This window comes from Leuciscus leuciscus, assembly GCF_965113295.1.
Source record: "Leuciscus leuciscus genome assembly, chromosome: 16".
NCBI classification, from domain to species: Eukaryota; Metazoa; Chordata; class Actinopteri; order Cypriniformes; family Leuciscidae; genus Leuciscus; species Leuciscus leuciscus.
This window is the reverse complement of record NC_138740.1, coordinates 27,730,505-27,751,236: the sequence shown is the minus strand read 5'-3', so window position 1 is coordinate 27,751,236 and position 20,732 is coordinate 27,730,505. Positions and strand designations below refer to the sequence as shown.

At 37.5% G+C, this 20,732-nt stretch overlaps 1 protein-coding gene and 1 long non-coding RNA gene across 2 annotated transcripts in view; one reads left to right on the top strand and one right to left on the bottom strand.

Annotated features, from left to right (window-relative positions):
• Nucleotides 1-20,732, bottom strand: part of sfswap (splicing factor SWAP) — an 87,030-nt gene that overhangs the window by 6,415 nt on the left and 59,883 nt on the right. The window contains exons 14-16 of the mRNA XM_082140225.1: nt 8,854-9,161; nt 4,065-4,211; nt 784-948 (exon numbers count right to left, since the gene is read on the bottom strand). Of these exons, the coding sequence (XP_081996351.1) occupies nt 784-948; nt 4,065-4,211; nt 8,854-9,161 (620 nt within the window). The remainder of the gene's footprint in view (nt 1-783; nt 949-4,064; nt 4,212-8,853; nt 9,162-20,732) is intronic.
• LOC309477137 overlaps nt 1-20,732 on the top strand; it is a 69,578-nt gene that overhangs the window by 10,685 nt on the left and 38,161 nt on the right. The window lies entirely within an intron of this gene.

Here is a 20,732-nt window from a genome sequence, read left to right as displayed (position 1 = left end):
CAAAAACGCTACAACAAAAGTAAAAAAGAAAGAGACAGTGAGACGGTGACAGAAAGACAGAGATCTGCCAATTGGCCAGGTTTGTGAAAAACACCGCAATACAGTATTCATGATGACTGGTGAGTATGTAACCACCACAGACATCTCAGGCTGAAACTGAGCGACCAGGAGAAGGTCATGAAATATTCACCCAATGCCGGAAGAGACAAAACAACTGCACAAATGAAACAAAGTTTAGAGAGAGACGCACAGAGGGAGGTAAAAGAAAAAGCAGCAAAAAACAACTGAAGGCCGAGGGAGTTTAAAGCAACTTTTTTGATGAAACTTGAGAAGTTGTGAGGAAAGTCAGTCCCTGTATCCAATAACCCTGTGCAGTGTTCTCCCCAGTTTTTGAATCAAAACCTATCCATAATGTAGAAAATCTATGGCGTTCCTTGCGCAATTCATACAGATTATGCTGTCAAACCATTTAATTAAAATGTCATAATGCCTGATTTTGAGTGTCTGAGACATTCATGCTTCGTTCAACAATTACTCAAGTTGTCAAGTAATACCTAAAACCATAATATCTTTCAAATCAAAAAGCTAGAGTGCAGACCGTCTTTGTGTCTCACACACAGTGCTCCTGGCAAAGCTTAAATTAATATTGCAACAAAGTGGGAAAAAATATGGTTGAAATCTACGATTCTGACTGAAGCAGACTGAGCTTCAGAGAGTGGGTGACTCTCTTGTGAGGTTCATGCTGACTGATTGTTCACTAAAGGAAGTGATTGTGCCCTTTACCTGGACCTCCCCAAGCTGGAGGCGGGGCTTGTGGCAGGGGAGGGGCTTGCAGAGACTCTGGCCACGGCTCCGCTTCTGTCAGGGGATGCCGAGGGCGAAATGGAGGAACCCTTAAAACGGTGTGATGACTTTGAACTCTTCCTCTTCTTCTTTTCATGAGGCGATCTGTAAACGAGATATATTGAAGTAATAGATCAACCCAAAACATGCACATTCATATTTGTTGCATTATGTTTGGTTACACCTCTGTGTATGAAATGTACTATATAAATAACCTTGCCTTGCTTTGCCTTTCTAACACAAAGTTATGGCTTCAGAAGATTTGGAATATTGCACACAAGATATATGGACCACTTTTATGGTGCTTTTTTCCTTTTCATGCTCCACAGAGGACAGAAAGTCTTATGGGTTTAAAACAACAATAAATAAATAAAACAAAATAGTGTCACTTTTCATGAGCTATTCCTTTAAGTTCATATGATAGAACTTTTTTCTTGTGGCTCTGGGGACGGTGCAGTGATGTGAGAGTCACTGTGTGACAGGAGGTAACACTGTGGCACAATGTGGAGTCTTAAAACATCCACATGTCCCTTTACAGAGACCCCTGCTGATCCACCACTGCATCAGCGAGGGGACTCAAATAGGCCATCCGCACATACTCTCTCTCCAGAGAGAAAAGACCAAATCAAGGGGCCTTTATCTCCAAGGCTGTCCTTTATGAATATTTTATTTGAATACATTGGGTATGTCCTTTAGTGGGAAAAATACATTTCTAAAGGAGCACTAGACTTTAGTTAATGGACATAGTGACCTCTAATTATATGTGGCAATGTAGCAAAATGACAAGATCTGTTTGGAGAGTGGACACAAGGTTAAAAATGCACTCCTGCAGACGTGCCAAGAATTCCACAATAGTGTATTGTGACTTATTGAATCAATACAGGAAAACGGATCTAAGTTAATCTAAAATAAACAAAAACACATAATACCTCTCTCACTTACTGTATCTGAATGGCAAGGTTAAGATTATCTATTAGTTTATTGTACAAAGGAGAAGTATGGAGTACAACAGTGACTTCTAGAAGTATTTTTCTGCATTATTTTTTCTCCAAAACGTTTGAAAATAATTATTTAAGATATAAATAAAGCCATTCAGCTCTGACTCTGAGATGTTGATGAAATATTTTATAAATATTAATTTCATGCAATTTTAATCTAATTCTAACTAAGAATTATGTGTTGAATTAATTGCAGGGAACGACCACATCATACTTATTTTTAACGTTATGATAACGCAATAACGATACGAAATGAGCCTCAGTAAACCATGGAAAACACAATCTAAGCCATAAATAAAAATCATAAAAAAGACAAAGGTACAATACTGTGAACTTAACATCTTTATGAAGGAACAAACTACTCATTTCATAAACAGTGGCAAATGACAATCATAATTGATGGTGTTATATATATTCTATTATTTGAATTGAATCATTGCACTTTATGTGTGTATATTTACAGTACAATAATCAGATATATTAAATGCATAGGATTAGGATTTTTCTAGCTTGTGAATCTCTCTTCAAAATCATGGGTAGTCCAGTTCTTTACAAGGAACTCGGCTATAAATACCTTTCTTTTTTGCAGTTAAAATCTCAGTCACTAGTGCTTAACCTCAGAGCTTGTGGCTGGTCTGCCTTGAAAGGTTTACATATTTTGCTAACAATATACGATTCTACGAAGAAAATAAATTATATTATACTTCCGTACCCCAACTGTTATGTTATATTTCCAAGACAACAGCAGTTGCTGCTGGGCCAAAGGCAGGCACTGAGAGACTCAAATGTCCTCTGCTTGCATGTACAGTAAAGTGAGGTTTTACATCCGAGATGCTTCTATCATCACTCTAACAAAACAAACCTCACTGAAACCCTGCAAGTGATCTAACCATCTATCTCTTATCCTCAATTCCTCTCTTGGTTCAAAAAGGGTCAAGATGCTGAGCTTTTTTATCCCTTTGAAGGGAATGTTTAAAAAGCTTGTCCACGCTTCCTGCATCCTCCACGGCAGCAGAATATGGAGAAACGTCTCAGCTAAGCCATAAAAGTACTGGAGAGAGTGGGCCGCCCAGATAAAGACCAGTGACACAAAAGCCAGTTGAGATCTAAGAAGTCGTCACGACCACCTCTTTCTGCGGTGCTTTAGCGCCTTATAGGTGTCGGTAAGAAAATAATGGTGATGTAGAGGAAATGAGAGAGAGGGAAGGGTGATGATAGCAGTGTCATGGAGTGTAGTCTCACAGGACTCTTCAATAGAAGGATTACAGCGAATGAAAAAGATCACGCTTGGTGCAGACTCTGGGGAAACACCAGGAAAGCACTTTCTACCAACTGTGAACAGTGGCACGCATGCTGACAATCAGACAAACTTCTCCTTGTGATGACATACAACTAGAGCATTTAAAAGGAGGCCTTATCACAGCTGCTGTTAATACAAACACATGTTCTTCCTGCTGTCATTAGATTTTGTATTCACAGCATGTGCCAGTGTAAACAGAGTAAATATTTAGTATTAAAATAATAATAAAACACAGAAAAATTATTTCACACCTGGAGTTGGTGGGATTTTGTCCAATTTTTCAAAGTAGTATCTTATGCTCACCAAGGCTGCATTTATTTGATCAAAAATACAGTAAAAACAGGAACAGTGAAATATTACCGTTTAAAATAATTTTCTATTTTAATATATTTTAAAATGTTATTTATTCCTGTGATGGCAAAGCTGAATTTTTAGCATCATTACTTCAGTCTTCAGTGTCACATGACCCTTCAGAAATCATTCTATATGATATAATCATATATCATGCTGATATGCTGCTCAAGAAACTTTTATTCTGTTTATGTTGAAAACGTTTGTGCTGATTAATATTTTCACGATACATTTTTTTCAGCGTTCTCTGATGAATAGAAAGTTCAAAAGAACATTTATTTGAACAGAAATCTTTTGTAACAATGTAAAAGTCTTTACTGTCACTTTTGATCAACTGAATGCATCTTTGCTGATTAAAAGTACAATTTTCTTTTAAAAAATAAAATAAAAATGATCTTACTGACCCCCAAACTTCTACATAAAAAAAAACAATATTTGCTTAAATGTCTATAAAATACATTTAAACAAATGCATTACTAAAATGGCAGAGCAGGTCAAAAAAACTAAAACAAAACAGTGATCCAAAAAAATTGTCCTTTTGAGGTCTGATGTGGCGTAAGTGCCAGACCCACCTTGATCTAGAGCGCTTCCTGCCAAGCGCTGGGTTGCTGCCAAGGCGGTAGGTGCTTGGACCGTAGCTCTCCTTCTCCCTCTCGTCACGCTTTCTCTCCGAAGAGCGAGCTCGTCGGTCTCTGCGGCCGGGGGAACGAGACTGAGACCTGAGAGAGGAGGAGAGATTAGAAGGAAAGAAAGAGAAGGCAAAGAAAAAACATGGTCAAGTTAGAACTGACTTCTGCTCAAGAAATCATCCCACACATTAGACTCATCGATGCTGTTAAGTTAAGTGATAGATGATGATGGTTCTCTGCTCTCCATTATCTCTTCAAAACCTTTTTGAGAGATGAAGAGAGTTCTAAAAAAAACAAGTAGTTGAGCTCTTAAAAATAAGTGTGTGAAATAGGTGTGGTGATAAATCACACTTTTATCTTTGACAATCTATAGACTAACAGTAGAAATACACAGAAGTAATCACTGTAAATACTGCAAGACACTGAAGAAATGCTGTGGACCACGAAAATGTGGGCAAATATCCAGTGCAAGCCGTCTGAGACTGATCTCAAATGGCAAATCTTAAATGCCAAGAGTGACGGTAGTTACAATTTACAGCTTACAATGAAGACGCAAGTGGCACATTTATAGTAGATTTCACTGACAGCAAGGAGTGCATTAAGGCCTTAAAGAAAATGGACGAGGTTTGACACGATGAGCAGTACAATGCTTTTCTATACTCTACAAGATGTCAGAGGGCAGAACTGAGTCATGACATTTACAGGACATTCGCTCAGAAGGATAGAAGAAGAAAAGTAGCGTTTGCAAAGTTTAGAACAAGAACCAAATCAAACATGATAATAATTTGCTGCTTTGTTTACGGTTCATGGAACAGTGTGTTGTTTTATATCGCTCGTCTTCGACTACTGACAATACATCACAACTGCATATTGCAATCTAGTGGGTTCTTCGATCTCAATTCAAAATCTTCTATATAAATAAAAAATTGTGATTAAAAAAAGTGATGCATATTAAAAACGCTAATTTAATCACATCATACTTTTAACATTCAATAACAGTACAAAATGAGCCTCACTGAACCTTGGAAAATTCAATCTAATGTTGACGAACACATTTCTGTAACAAAATGGATAGGCCGTTATTAACAGGTGTGCGTGGGTTGAAATGTAATCATAAATGTATACACCCACGCAGAAGGATAATGTGAATTAAAATAAATACCTTGTACTGTATGCACACACACACACTTGAAACTAAGAACATAGTGAAAAGTAGAAAAGCAATGAATCAGAAACAGAGAGAAAAAATATATTATATACAGACAGGAAGAAGAAAAACAGACATTAAATCTAATTATTAATCTGCTGCAGGGTTGTCAAAGATATTATTTGATTTAGAGGAAACAATCCCCCCCCCCCCCCCCCCATAATACATTTGTATCTATTTATTATAATTGTGACCAGGATGAATTTAATTTTTCTATTCTTTTTCCGCTACACTGGACAGATATACTCATTAAGGATAAATGTTAACCTGGTCTCTGGTGTTGATGTGCCGTCTGGAAACAAGAAATGTCAGGTGTCAGGAGGAAGCAAATAAAATTGAGTGAGTAGCTTAAACACTGACACCATTATTATTAGCTCTAACAAAAATTAGAGGCACAACACTGGCCATGTTTGATGTCTGAAAACAGGAGATTTATAATTACTTCTGGCCCTAGTATTACAAATTGAATGTCCATGTTCAGTTTCAGAGTCACCGACTGAGATATGGGCTTCTTATTAATATAAGCTACAATACAAAAAACAGACACAACAGGCTCAGGTTTGTGTTAATGTTTGTTTTAAACCACTACAAGTATAAAGCTATCCAAATAAGTGGTTTTCTGGTTTCTTTGTAGTGTTATAATTATTGACGAAATAAAGGCTAGATACTTCACTAAATGAGGTAAACTGATGCAAAATTCACTATTAAAAAGATAAAATGGTGATTAAAACAGCCATTTTACTGTAATCTTACTAGGAAATTGTTTTGACATTTATGTACAGTACAAACAATCTAGTTAATGTTACTTTTCTCTTGCATTGATTTGCATATGGTAAAATTAAAATAATTAAAACTGAGCAGTTGTATATACACAGATTTATATAGACATAGATTCAAAAGTTTGAGGTAAGCCAGTTTTTTTATATATATATATATTTTAATTCAGCAAAGATGCATTAAAATGAGCAAAAGTGACAGTAAAGACAATAATAATGTTTCTATTTCAATCTTACTGGCAAACTAATATTAAAAAATAAATGAACACACACACACACACACACACGTGCATCCCTAATATGTAAGAGAATTACAATTTAAACCAATTACAATTAATTACAATTAAGAATGTAAATATTACAATGATGCCATCACTGTCGATTAGATTCATAATTCACTGTCGGTGATTTTCACAATCTATAGAACAAATTTTTATTTGAGTCTGTACATTAAGTGCTTTGGCCTGAACTGAAGTGCTTTGGCCTGAACTGACTGAAGAAATTATTACTTAAAGTGAATCAGAAGAAAATCCGATCTAGACCTAAAAATAGTCTAAAAAAAACCTGCTACAAAGCATTTGAAAACTTGACATGCACTTTAGCTTTTTACCTCAATATTCTCATGCCTACATGAAAAATAGTTTATTAAATTCCTCTCAAGCTAAAAATAAGCTCACAAAGAATGGCAATTACTGGCGAAGAGTACAAAAGGTGATGGCTGAACACATTCAATAGTCATTTTCTTTGCTGAAGTGGCGATGCTCACAGACACAGACACACTTGACCAGGACTCAGTCCAAAGCAAACACGAGCTGACCTGCTGTAAAACAAACACTTGTGGTCTGAAGCCCCTCCAACACTTGACAGCAATCAGGGAACAAGGTCAAAACCACAAGGTCACGTGTCTGGCTTAAGAAACGTATGCGTCCAGGCCTGCTAATGACATGGTTGTGGAGGGAGTTGACAGACAGGGTGAGTGTGGACCAAGGTGTAGTGCCACTACAGACACTTTCATTATCTCAGGTCATCTGAGGATTAATGGGAAAGGGCAACACTGGAAAGCCATGATGGAGCCATACCCGATGAGAAATTAACATGGATGTGGGACGATCTGGATTAGAAGAAGATGGGATTGTCATCTTAATGCAGACGCTGCAGTCTGCGCAACAGTGCGAAGCCTATGAAGTAAGCGGATGAACTGCAGTTCAATAACAGAGGAATAAGAAAACCATCAGGGATAGGAAGATTTCTCATACAGCTCTTAGCTGGAGAACATGGCTTAGGCCAAGGCGATATCTACAGAGAACCACAGGGGCTCAGCCAAACTAGATTAGCAGTCTAAGAAGAACTTCTGCCCAAAACCATCTCAATCTCTCACTTGCACAGACACAAGATTAATTCTAAAATAAAATAATAATTTTATATGTATATAATAGAGAGAGAGAGAGAGAGAGAGAGAGAGAGAGAGAGAGAGAGAGAGAGAGAGAGAGAGAGAGAGACCATTCCTTATCTGGTATTAGAGGAAGTGGTTTTACTCCTTCCAATTATTTAAACTAGGAGGTTGATCTGAGTTATAGCAACACTTTTTAACCTTGTTTGGCAAGTTTGAATGGAAATATAACCAAGCAAAAGAGCCAGAAAACTTTTTACAGCTTCTAAGTGATTTAAATCCTGGGGCCGAAATGATTTCATCTCCAGAAATTAAATTATGGCATGTCAGGACAGTCGTGATGAGGGGACTGTAATTACTTGAACTTCAGCATTGGATAATGACAAATCAGTCTTGATTTCCATCAAAGAGGACAAAAAATGAGAGCGGCTGAGGGGTGAACAAAAGTTTAGAGGTGGGCTACAAAACTTTTGACAAGCCACTCTCCCCATATGTTTTTATTATTTACAGATGCAGGAAAAAGTATGTGAACCCTTGGCTTTACCTATGATTTCTACATATACTGGTCATTTGTTTTTAGACAAAATCCCTCCTAAATTCTTCCTGAATTCCTATCTGAAAATCTGATCTGCAATTACAGGAATCGTTTGGTGAACACGAGACCCTAAATGTAGTGATAGTTCACCCAAAAATGAAAATGATGTACATTTAGCAAAACCATATTTACTCATCCTCATATTGTTCCAAACCAGTATGACTTTATCTTCTGATGAACATAAAATAAGATATTTTGAGAAATTTCTCAGTGTTTTTCTCTGTGGCCATAAAATGGAAGTCAATGGTAATCAAAACAGCTTGGTTACAAGTTTTATTCAAAATATCTTCTTTTGTGTTCAGAAGAAGAAAAAAAAGTCAGGTTTGGAACAACATGAGGGTGAATAAATGATACCAGAATTAAACATTTTGGTATGTTCAATAAAAAATGTCTCATGGTTTGTGTTTTATTTAAGCAGATTGTGTTTGTCTATAGTTGTGACAAGATCAGATCACATTTTAGGGCCAATTTATGCAGAAACCCACAGTAAACACCAGGGTTCACATACCTTTTCCTGTATTTCTAAGTTTAATAAGTGAATTTTCAATAATTCATTCCAACTTTTAAGCCCTAAAACCACATTTTACATTTAACTTAAAAGGCCAATTAGATTAACACATTTTTGGATGGATAAAAAGATGGAAAAGGCAGTTTAAAAACATAATTACATTTCAGTAAATGTGGCCAGAGGCATTGCAATTAGCAAGCTCTTTTTAACAGTTTAAATCGTTCCTGGAAACATGTTACAACTCTAGAGCGTATACCTGGATCTCCTGAAGGAGCGGTAGGCACTGGGCAAAGAGTGCTTGGTTTTGGATTTGGATCTGGAGCGTGAACGGGACCTGGACCGAGACCTTCTCTTGTGTTTCTTCTTCCTCTTGTCCCGTTCTCGATCCTTATCCCGGTCCCTTTCAGGCCCACGAGAGGAAGACGAGGCAGAAGAGGTGGTCACATGTGGAGCAGGGGTGTTAGCGCTCTTCGATAGTGCGTTTTCCAGGGGCTGATAGTCAAAGCCTGGTATACGAGAAGCATGTTGAGGGATACCGCTCATGGGAAGGGTTGACACCAATGGCTGTAGAGACACAACAAAGGAAGAGGGATTAGACAAACGAGACGGGCACATGAAAGAAAACTGACATTTTAATGAGCAAAATCCAATCAGACTGCTTTCTATGGACAAAAATATGGCACATATGAGATGAAAGGTGGTCCCACTGGCTTTCTAAATTTGCGCATCTGCCCCAATCAATAGAGCCACAACTGGCTTTGAGTGGTCTCGGGGACCATATCCAATTTAGAAAGGTTTTCGCCATCAGTGTATGTCTCCATGTGAAAGGAAGCAGTGTTAGTATGTGGACGGCTCCCTAGAGCAGTGCCTGAGTCTAATAGCTACTCTTCACTCCTTCCACCCCAGAAATAGCACTAATTAAAAATACTGGGTGTTTCGCGGTATATTAAGGGCCTGAAAGAAACATAATTGGCCATTCTCTTCAATCATAATAACTTTAATATGTGTCTGTCTGGTTAAATGTGATCCCTTCTGCTGTTGGATTCACATCAGAAATGGAATTTCATCAATCAACATTGAAGCTCAAGCCGTCGAAACCACATCTGCGGGTCTCGGTTCATCACACGCAAGGAAATAAAAAGTCTGTTTTATCACAAGGCAGAAAAGACGAGAGACGACAGCATGTGCTGTGCTCAGTCAAGTCAGGCTCAAAATTGAAAGGGCTACAGGTCATAAAAAACAGCTCTGGAGCACTGAACCAGGACACAATATCATCCTAAAGTATTTTTAAATGTGCCCCAATTAATCTCGAAATAGTGTTCTTCTCTTTCTATCTCGGATGGGAAGGTCTCTTATGTAAAAGATAGCGCTGCTCAGGGCAAAAGGGTGTTGAAGTAGGTGGTGTAGATGGGAGATTACAAAGTGTATTCAATTTGATAACTCTCTAGCTGGAGTTACATAATGGGACGCAGGGTTGGGTTTGATTTTAAGGGTTGACATTTGGCTAGATAATGCCCAAAGCGTGGCACGAGTGCCTGGTCTCTCATGTCTGGTTTCAAGAGATAGGGACAATGTGCCCTCTGAAATATCATGTTTGCTAGAGTCCACGTAATCAGACGTGTATATTTTTACATTTAATGAAGAACATTTGGTTGCTAGAGCATTGCTATGCAGTTGCTAGGGCAAAGGAGGAAAGCCTCAAGTCTCAAGGGTTACTGGCTTGGGTGCCACCTCCAATGCAAATGTATGGAATTTTTCGACTATTTTATTGTCTAACATGTTTCTTATTTCTTATAAAAATAATAGCACAACATGCGATATGATGTGAGCACAAACTTCATAAGACAAGTTGCATAGGATGACTTAAGAAGTTTAACAATTAGGGTCAGGGGTTTGTTGTGATCCATAGCTCAATGTATGAGCGATAGTGATGCCTTCCTTATTAAGTACCACTAATACACACTCAGGAAGAGGAGCAGAGAATGCCAGGTCAGCAAAGTTAGAGAGCTTAGTCATTGCACAAGTTAATAAGGGGAAAGTGCTCATCTAAATCCCTACAGTATGAAAACCAGCTGCTGTTCAGCTATTGGAACTCAATTAAGTCCAAGTGAAAGGGAGAGAGCAAGAAAGATTGAGTGGCAAGGCAAACAGCAAGGTCTATCACTTTCATTTCTTTCTTAAACGTTTTTATTTAGGTGCTTCACACACAAACATGGTACAAAATCACAAACCCATATATACATATACATACATATATGTATAGAGAATAAGGCATTCTATCAGAGGACATAATAGAAGCTGCTCAGGGGTTGTGACAAGTAAATGGAATGAGGTGATACCTAGAAAAACTGAAGAGCAAATATACAGTCATTAAAACCCGGTGCTAAAATCATCTGCTCCGTCTGCAGTGAGAAGTGCGCAGCATATTTAATCCATCTGTTCCTCACACTTGCCGAGAAAAACAAACGTAAGTGGGGGAAATTGCCGCTATTTAGTTCACATTCTTTAGAGACACTGCCAGAAACCAAAGTTTTGACCACAGTAGTTTTTCTTTAGCGCTTTTAAAACCATTTCTACTGGATCACAAGTGTTCAGACTGACAGCTGGGAGAAAAGTCATAGAGGAAGTGCCTCGTGTGGTCGTGTGCAATTACAGCCAGCAGCCATTTTTTTGTATATATGTTTCACAGTAAGCATACACTCCAGGCCACAAAAGGCAGGTAAGCATCATCAGAGGAGAGTCAGTAGATCTATCTTCCTCAACTTTTGACATGATCACCTCAATCATACGGATTTTCCCCAAAGACTGACTGCACAAGGCATATTTGGCATGTGTTATGAGAGCCATTTAAATGAATGAGCAGTGGCACAACACTCTGGATAGTCAGCCTCTCTCTCTCCTTCTCTCCTATAGCCAGCAAAAGTTCAGACACCCTTTTTCATTCAAATAATGACACCTAGAATGAGTCTCTTTGATCTTCGCCACAGTTTACTTCGCTCTCCCGGGACTCCTCGGATACTGAGGCACAGCGACTCTGGCAAAGACATCGAGCTGACACTCAGCGCTACGCTAATTAGCTTGGGCTTCCTGGAATGAACCATTATTTATGATTCGCTTTAGCTGCTCTAAACGAAAGGCTATTGTTATTCTAATTTTCTAAGGAGCAGCTGGTGATTTTGGAGTTTAGGACAATTGCTCCAAAGGCACTTCAGGGAAAGGGGAGTAGAGTTTATTTACGATTTCTCTCTGCACACAATATGTCACATCTAATGGGAGTCTAAAAAGCTATTATCTTCGTAATTACGAAAGAATGGTCTTCATATTTAATTCCAGAATTTTCTTTGCCGACAAGGAAAAAGTTTTTCCTCTAAAACACAAATTCATCATTTTGATATGCATGATCTCTAAACCATGGTAGTAAATGTTTGAAGCATTTTTAACATTGTTTATAACCTGGGACTCCACTAAAAGGATTGTTGTGGTGGTCTTAGGGACCATGAGAAAGCTTTAATCTCGGCATTCGTTTGGAGCATTAGGACACTTTCCTCTCACGGGATCTCTGATTGAGGTCAGCTAACGATGAAAGGATTTTAAAGATTCTGAAAGCCGCCGTGCACACGGTTGAGTACCTGCCAAATCGCTTGACATCCACTGGACAGTGAAAATGCAAAACTAAGTACCGGTAAATGCTGCTGGGAGAATGATTTGATGATTTGTAGATTTATGAGAGTTGGACGGGTAGAGAAGTAGTAAGCAACTGAAAGGAAGCGGTAAAGCTATTGGATCATGTTGGATGGCAAATGAGGGATTATAGGGAAAAAAATGACAGAGAGGCCAGTTCAGAGTAAATTCCCTTAGTCCGTGCAAACAATGCAAGCTGGTCCCAATTTTCGATTCAATCATCTGAGTGATGCAGCCTCCTGTCTTTAATAACAGAGATGCATGGACAAGTATGTGAACCCTTTGGATTTAACTGGATTTTTGAAGTCATAATAATAGGCAAACACAGTCTGTTTTAACAAATAACACACAAATAAACATTTTTGTGAACACAGTTCACATTGCAGGGAGAAAAACGTATGTGAACACCTACAGTAGGTTAATGACTTCACAGGAGTCAGCTAACCTTGAGTTTAATTAATAAGTCAATATCGGAGGTCAGTCGCCGTGTCCTTAAAAGGGAATTTGGGGTTTGCACTACCTTATGTGAACCATACCACAGCCAAAAGAATGCTGCGAACATCTAAGATTGAGAACTGTTGACCTAAATAAAGCTGAAAGGGGTCTCTAAAAGCCTTGTTGTTGACCAGTCTTGGGTAAGACAAATTGTCTTTCGAAAATAACACCCGCAAATGTGCAAAACGGCACCTGGATGTTCTACCGCTAACTGTGCAAAATATTCAGTGGATAGATAAAACTCTAGTTGAGTTGGTTAAAAAATAAAATAAAAACACTGTGGGGAGAAAAAAGGCACAGCACAGCAGTGGAGGGGCCATCATGGATATGGGCTGCTTTTATGCATCAGGGTCCGAACAGCTTGCTATCATCAATGGAAAAATTAATTCCCAAGTTTATCAGGACATATTGTAAGAGAATGTAAGGTCATCTGACCGCCAACCGAAGCCCAAAGCACAGGAGTAAAACGGAAAGCCTTCAACAGAAGATTATTGACCACAACCTGATTGAGATGCTTGAATGTGTCCTTCAAGAGAGAGTTTTATACAAGACATTAAAAGAATACTGCTGAACTGAAAAAGATTAGTAAAAAGCAATTGAAATATTGCTCGACATTTGTGCACATTTCATCATCAATTGCAAGATTTTGCTTTCAAACGAGGATCAACATGTTATTAAATCTAATGGTTTGAATACATTTTCCACCCTGTGCTGTAAACAGTGTGCTCAATAAAGGCAAAAATATATATCATCTCTTGTGAGTTATATGTAAGAGAATGTGTTTGTCTATTGAATATAATTCCTATTTATGCAGATATCCAGATAAATGTGAAAGGTGCACATACTGTATGCACATCAGTAACTGTATGACATCAAGTCTTCATCCTAAATAATAATAATAATAATAATAATAATAAGGTTTTAAAAGTGAGTGATAACAAGTTACTAATTCCCACCGAATATGGATATACTGAACATCTGCACTTTAAATGGAAATGGCTGCATTTCAACAAGTTTCAACAAATGGCTGAATTCAGTCCCGTCTTCTGATCAATACTGGTGGATGAGCAGTGAATGACGGATGTGTTCACATTAATCAAGTAAACAATGAATAATCTAAAAACTGGCTAGTCATTATGAATGTCAATCTATGAATGTTTCAATGCTGGTGGAGCTCTTATCTTCAGAGGGTTAGAAATACCGCTTTTAAGTCCAAATAATTGGCTTGTTTTTCTGCAGTATGCCAATATGATGAATGGACATCTGTCAGAAGCTTCCTGCCTGGTAAAGTAACGGCAGCACAAGGGGTTCTTTGTGAACCCTATGACATCGCTGAAAAGCTAATTTGTTGGAAAAACTATACCTGGTGACTTGTTGCAATTACATGAAATTATATGGACGAAAACTAAATTATCAGCCATTCTAAAACGAACAAAACTAACACATTTTTTTTTTTTTTTTTAGGGACGGTTATTACAATAATGAAAATTCTGTCCTCATTTATTCCTTCATGTCGTTCCAAACCTGTATGACTGTCTTCTGTGTAACACAAAAAAAGATGTTTCAATAAGTGTTTTTGTCCATACAATGAAAGTCAATGAGGTCCAAAAAGGGGTGAAATTAGTCATTTAATTTTTATGATAACTATATGCCACAATATAACTATTTTTGCTGGAAATAAGATTGTTACGATGACAAAATTCTACATTGAAATTTCACAATTCTCAATACCAATTTTGATACAACAGCAAACACTAATACTAGCCTAACTAATATAAGTAAAATGTTCTCAAGCTTATTAAAGGCAAATAAACAGTAAGTAATAAAATATGAACAAAGAAACTAATTACAAGAAAAAGGACAAATAATTACAATAGAACAAAGACAAAAATGAAATAAAGAGTGCTTTAAATTTTTCAGGTAGATCGGTCTAACTGAAGAAATACTACAGAAACCTAATGAATGGATCCAGTATATTTATCAGATTTCCCAACTGTTCAGGTGAAACATAACTGACTGTGTTGTTTATGTGAATAAACATTTTAAAATTACTTTGTGTGTATTTTACAGTCTAAAGGCCGGCCCGATATACTTCACGCTAAATTGAAGAACAAACTGATGTGAAGTCATTTCGAACAAAATCAGGCCAAAATGAACTTTGTTTGCAGTTAGTTTTGGCAGTTTGAAACAGCTTTCCGGAAAAGTTAGCTATGGCTGGTAAACACCTTTGTACAACCATAGATCCGTGGCGATTCCGTAATGGGTAGGTGTGCTATGAGGTTCTGCCTTCTTTCATTTGGCCTGTTCAGTCCGTCGAGGTCAGATGTGTTCCAAAGAATAAATAAAGTCCTACAGGCTTGGAACGATATGAGGGAGAAAATTAAGACAATTTTCATTTTTGAAAGAAACACTCCTCTTCTGCCATTGGTCAGAACAAATAGTTAGCCCGCCCCCAAAATCACACCATTGGTTGACTCCTTGTTGCCGTGTTGGGCTGGTCGGGATTCTCAGACGAACAAAGCTATGTTTTGAAAGCACCACAAGCACGCAGTTTATGAATGGCTTATTGATTTCTCTGCATATAAAGCTAGGATAGGAGGGAAAACTGAAAACAACTAATTGAGGAACAGCCTACAAATTTTCAGATTGTCAACTAAGCAAAGAGTTTACACCAACAGCTTCAGAAATCTTTATATCAGCCATGATACACACTACACGCTTCAGTAACACACCTTCAATCCTTGCATTCTCGCTTTGCACGGACAAAAGAGAGGTGCGACAGCACTGAGTATCACCTCTGCACCCCTGCTTTTGTCACTAATCAGAAGAGAGTTTCCTCTTGAGTGCCGACTGTCTTGTTAAAGCAGTACCTGTCGGAAACACCTCTCTCATGAGAGCCTTTTTTTTTTTTTAAAGAACAGCTCAGATACAAAGAGACCAATCAATTAAATGGTAAATCACACATCAGAGGAAGAGAAGCGCCACAGCCCTGGGGCAAAAGTGTGTGCAACTGGGAGTGTGAACATGCTCAAAAACACAGACACACCAAGGGCACATCAAACGGGTCCTGACAGCTTCACATCCAGGTTAAAAACTTTCACACAAGAAAGAGAGTGCAAATGTGACATTAGGGTGGACCTTAGTCTTAGTGTCAGATGTCCGCTGCCCATATACTCATTGTCTGATAAATACTGGTTTAAAAACGGAAAGCACTTTATTAAACTGGCAAGCTCTAATCTGATTGGCTGACTTGGCAAGAACTGTAACAGCACACAAGTATTTTTTTGGGGGGGATAATCTGATTGGCTGACTTGGCAAGAACTGTAACAGCACACAAGTATTTTTTGGGGGGGGATTTACCATTTAATTGATTTTTGTTTATCAGTTTGCCTAAAAATAAAACAAAGTCATGTTTACAAGGTACTGGGCTGATCTAACAATGCTTGTGAGGATGTAATACTCACTGGATTTGCCAAAGCTTGCCAAGTTAGTGGAATCAAATCATTTAAAGATATTAACAGATTTTGGGGGGCATTTAGACATAAACGCACTCCTAAATGGATGTAAAAAAACAAACCAAACTGTGGTTGGTTGTTTTAGTCCAGCTATACATGACTTTGGAGAGTGTAAAGTATATACCATTATAAAGCAGTGTTGAAAAAAATACCATGTTAAAGCACATTAAAGCTCAGAAGAATACATTATATTTTAAAATATATTAAGATGATCAGTTATCTTGATATTATTTCACAATATTACTGCTTTAACTGCGTTAATGATCAAATATATGCAGCCTTGGGGAACATAAGAGACTTCTTTTAAAACATATATATAAAAAAATTACCAACCCCAAACTTTTGCATGATAGTGTAATTTATTAGATTAGAGTCAAATACTAAAATATAGATATTTTAATAACAAATACTAAATATTAGTTCATTGTAATGATGTAATATTTATATACAAGAGAACCCATAAAGGTATTTTAAATGCAAGAAAACCTATAAGGTTGCATTATGGACATACATTATTTTTTTTTAATCTCCAAAAATGTACATTAACCTAGATTACTAAATGCTGTAAAGTTCAGTTTTCTATATCTCACCACGGACACCAAGTTGACTTCTGTTTTCTATATTTCACCATGGGCACCAAGTTGAAAACCCTCACACCAAGCACACAACCTTCCCCTTCAAAGGGAAAAGGCAGCAATGCTGTAAATAAAACCAATTGGAATCTTAAAATAAAGACAAGAAACACATAATAAGGGAGGTGGGAACTGGCCTGGTTTCTATTTCAGCCGTTGTGAGATCTGCAGTGGCTTCTGGGTATTGTTCTTTCTTAAACAGTGACAGTTTGCGGTTGACTCAAACGGCACGCACAGAACGAAAAACGAATACACTAAATCAAAAGTGAAGGTCAACAAGGTGGTCATATTGTCACATCTGATGTTCTTCTCCTTCAAAAAGAACGGAAAGATACGGCATCCTGTAAGCGCCTCTATTCCAGTGTGTTCCATTTAATAATGAAAGGTCAATAATAAGAAACAGGATTAAAGTAAAAGCCACAGCAATAAACCAGTCAACCTAAGACTGATGACACAAGGGTCGCTGGAGATTTGGCAGTCCACCATGAACAATTTACGGTGCGTTCGACAAAGAAAGACGGCAGAACGACCAGCTGGCACAAAGATTTTCTGCAAGCTGGAACATTTCCTAATTAATCCGAATACACTCAAGGTGAAAAATATGGCTTTAATGATTACATGCCACCTGTTTATTTATTCACCCAGAATAATTCTCAAAATCATACTGAGTGAAAACCTGAGACACATCTAAATTTTCCTGTCCAGCGAGCCAGGAGGTGGAAATTTTAAGACTGGATAGCAAATATATAGTTTTCCAGATAAACAAATACAAAAGCATTGACACATGCAAACACAAACGCAGCCATGCTGATATTGCTATTGAGTCTTAAGAGCTCAGTGTTAAAATGCCAGCACACCAGGGACTGACGCAATCTCTCTTTGACATCATCTGCACATGCACAATTTGAGCCCTTCAATGAACCATACAAGAATGGGAGAGAGAGAAAAAGTGAGTAGAAACGCTATAAAATTAGCATTTACTCATCGTCAATCCAAAAGCCGCATGACTTCCTTTCTTCAGTGGAGCGGTATTTAGCAGAATGCCTGAGCTGCTCTTTCCCATACAGTGGAAGTGGATGGGGACCAAAGGTGCAGAAAAAATTTACACAAAAGTATCATAAAAGTAGTCCATGGGACTCTTGTGCTATATTCGGAGTCTTCTGAAGTCTTTGTATAAACAACAGATGGAAATTTACATTGTTACTCATTAAAAATCTTACATTGAAAAGCAGCAATGGTCACCATTCACTTTCATTCTATAGAAACAGAACCTTGTTTTCCATTTTTTAAATATGTAAAAACATTTTAATTACGGTAACCTTTTTCCACTGTAAAAAGCCTTTTGTGCAATGGAAAGGTTCCATGAATGTAAAAGGTTCTTTATGGAATCATTGATGCCAATAAATAATTTTTATTTTAGGAGTGTATAACTCCTTTTTTGAGTCGAACAAGTTTAAAAAGGGGATGTAAATGATGAATGGCTTTCCAGTTATGGGTAAACTATCCCTTTAAAAAGAAGTTTCTCGCTTTTGAATGACATTTGGGATTTGTGACAAACGGTCCACTGGTAAAAACAAGGTCTTTGCAGAGGTAAAAATTCTTCTTTTTGCTGAGAGCTAATCCGTAGCCAATTTACTCCATTTAGGTCAGGATAAAAGTTATAGTGGGCTCTTTAATCTTTGCCATGGATTTATGTATAAACTAATTAGAGCGAGTACAGGCACAGTTGCAGAGAGCCTCAACAGTTTCAGATCGCTTCAGTTCCTCTGGGTCTATCGATTCCATTCCCCTTTTTAATTCTGTCTTGTGACTATGAGCAGGGAAAAGGATGGCTCCAGTAAATTATTTGCCTGAACTGAAAAAAGACCCTCCATTTCATTGTAGGTTTTTACGTCCGTCACTGTCTGTTTTTATTAGTCGCCGGCCTATATTCAATTTTGACTTCTAAAAAAGTCACACAATAAAACAAACAAAAAAGTGTTAAGTAATTTTTTTTTTTAAGAATGCTGCAGTACAATTAAGAGTTATTCTTATTTTTGTAAATTATTTTTACTTCATTTCCAACTCAAACCAACATGGCTTCACAAGCTCGACGAGTCACAGACAATAGACGCATTTCACATCTCCAGGGTTCTCAGAAGCGGGAGTCGTCATACTTGGGTAAACATCTATAGTGCTGAATGGAAACTACAACAAATATAATTTTTGAGATACCATTTTCTCCAATAGCAAAATAAAAATCCATAGCATTTATTTGACTTTCCAAGAAAGTAAAAAAAGAGAACGATTGATTACAGTGGTCAGAAGAGAGAAAGATGTCACACCCTTAAAAAAACACACACAGAAGCGTTCACTAGTTTTCTTAAATGTAATCCCAAAGTGATACATTATAACTAGGGCTGTTAATGTATGCGATTTTCTTTTCTTTTTTTCAGTTTAATGTATTAAACGGTTTAATTAAATGCAGCATCCATTTTTTTCCCCATCATCTTTTAACAAGCGTTACATATATGATCACGCTCTTACTCATGCAAATGATTTTAAACCATTGAAGCATTACAAGACACAAAAGAGAACTAAGTGCGGTACAGACGCACTGTCTGTGAATCTCATGTGTGTGTGTGCACACACATATATTATATAAACACAAACTTTATTGTTAGATGCGATTAATCGATTTGACAGCACTAATATATATTTATATTTATATAAACTTGCTAGATTTACTATTTAAATGCATAATCACATTCTGTGAAAAGGGTCCATTGGCGATCCACTAAGCCACGTGTCCAGTAGCAATCAGAGCTATTTAAACTAGTTTGCCTTATAGCAACTGCCCCACTTCAGAAGAAAACCAGAGAGCCACAATGAAGGTTAGTCTGTTCCAGTCAGGATTATGGTCTTTTTAACTGTAATCTGTTTGAGTCCATCAATCAATGCTAAGCTAACGCATGGCCGTGGGTGTTAAGTGGGGGATTACACTGCGGACAAACTATTTGTTTAAAGGAAAAGAGCACAGAGGCGTGAGGTTGCACACGGACACTACATAGAGCAACTACAGGATTAGCTGTCCTGATACCCCTCTCATAGTGACAGACAGATCCATAAGCACAAATCTCTGTCTTGTTCTAGATTGGATGCTTTTTTTTGCCAGTAAACATGCCAATGTCTGACACTGGAACAGTGGTCAGAGGACGCTTACTCCAAACCATATGTTTCCTTCCTGAAGATGTACTGCTATTGGCAGAACATTCAATGGCAGTGAAGGATAGAAAAGCACTGCACTGATTTAGCAGTTTTTCCAAAGTGCTAATTTGGAGTATTTTGTTCTTGTCTGAAGGGAAAACCCCAAATGGACTGTTTTTTGGACTACTATACACAGAAACTGTTGCAACAGGATTACAAAAATAATGGCAGAACATCCAATGGTTCTGTTCATTTGGGGCTTGCACTTGTCGGCTTTGCAGTCATAAAACACCAAATACCATGCATGCAACTCAATTTTTGCTTTTATATTTAGTATTTTGAGGGCACTTCATGGTACTAAACAATATTGAACAAATATTTTGAGTTTGTCAGCCACACTTGTCGGCTTTGCCGTCATAAAACACCAAATACCATGTATGCAACTATATTTTTGCTTTTATATTTAGTATTTTGAGGGCACTTCATGGTACTAAACAATATTGAAAAAATATTTTGTGTGTTCACATAGCAAGTGGGACAAAAGTTGCCAAGTTCTGTACCATTCAGATGGAGTAAAAATATTTTTAAAAATACAAATAAAATCTAGAATTTAAAAAATGTCCGAA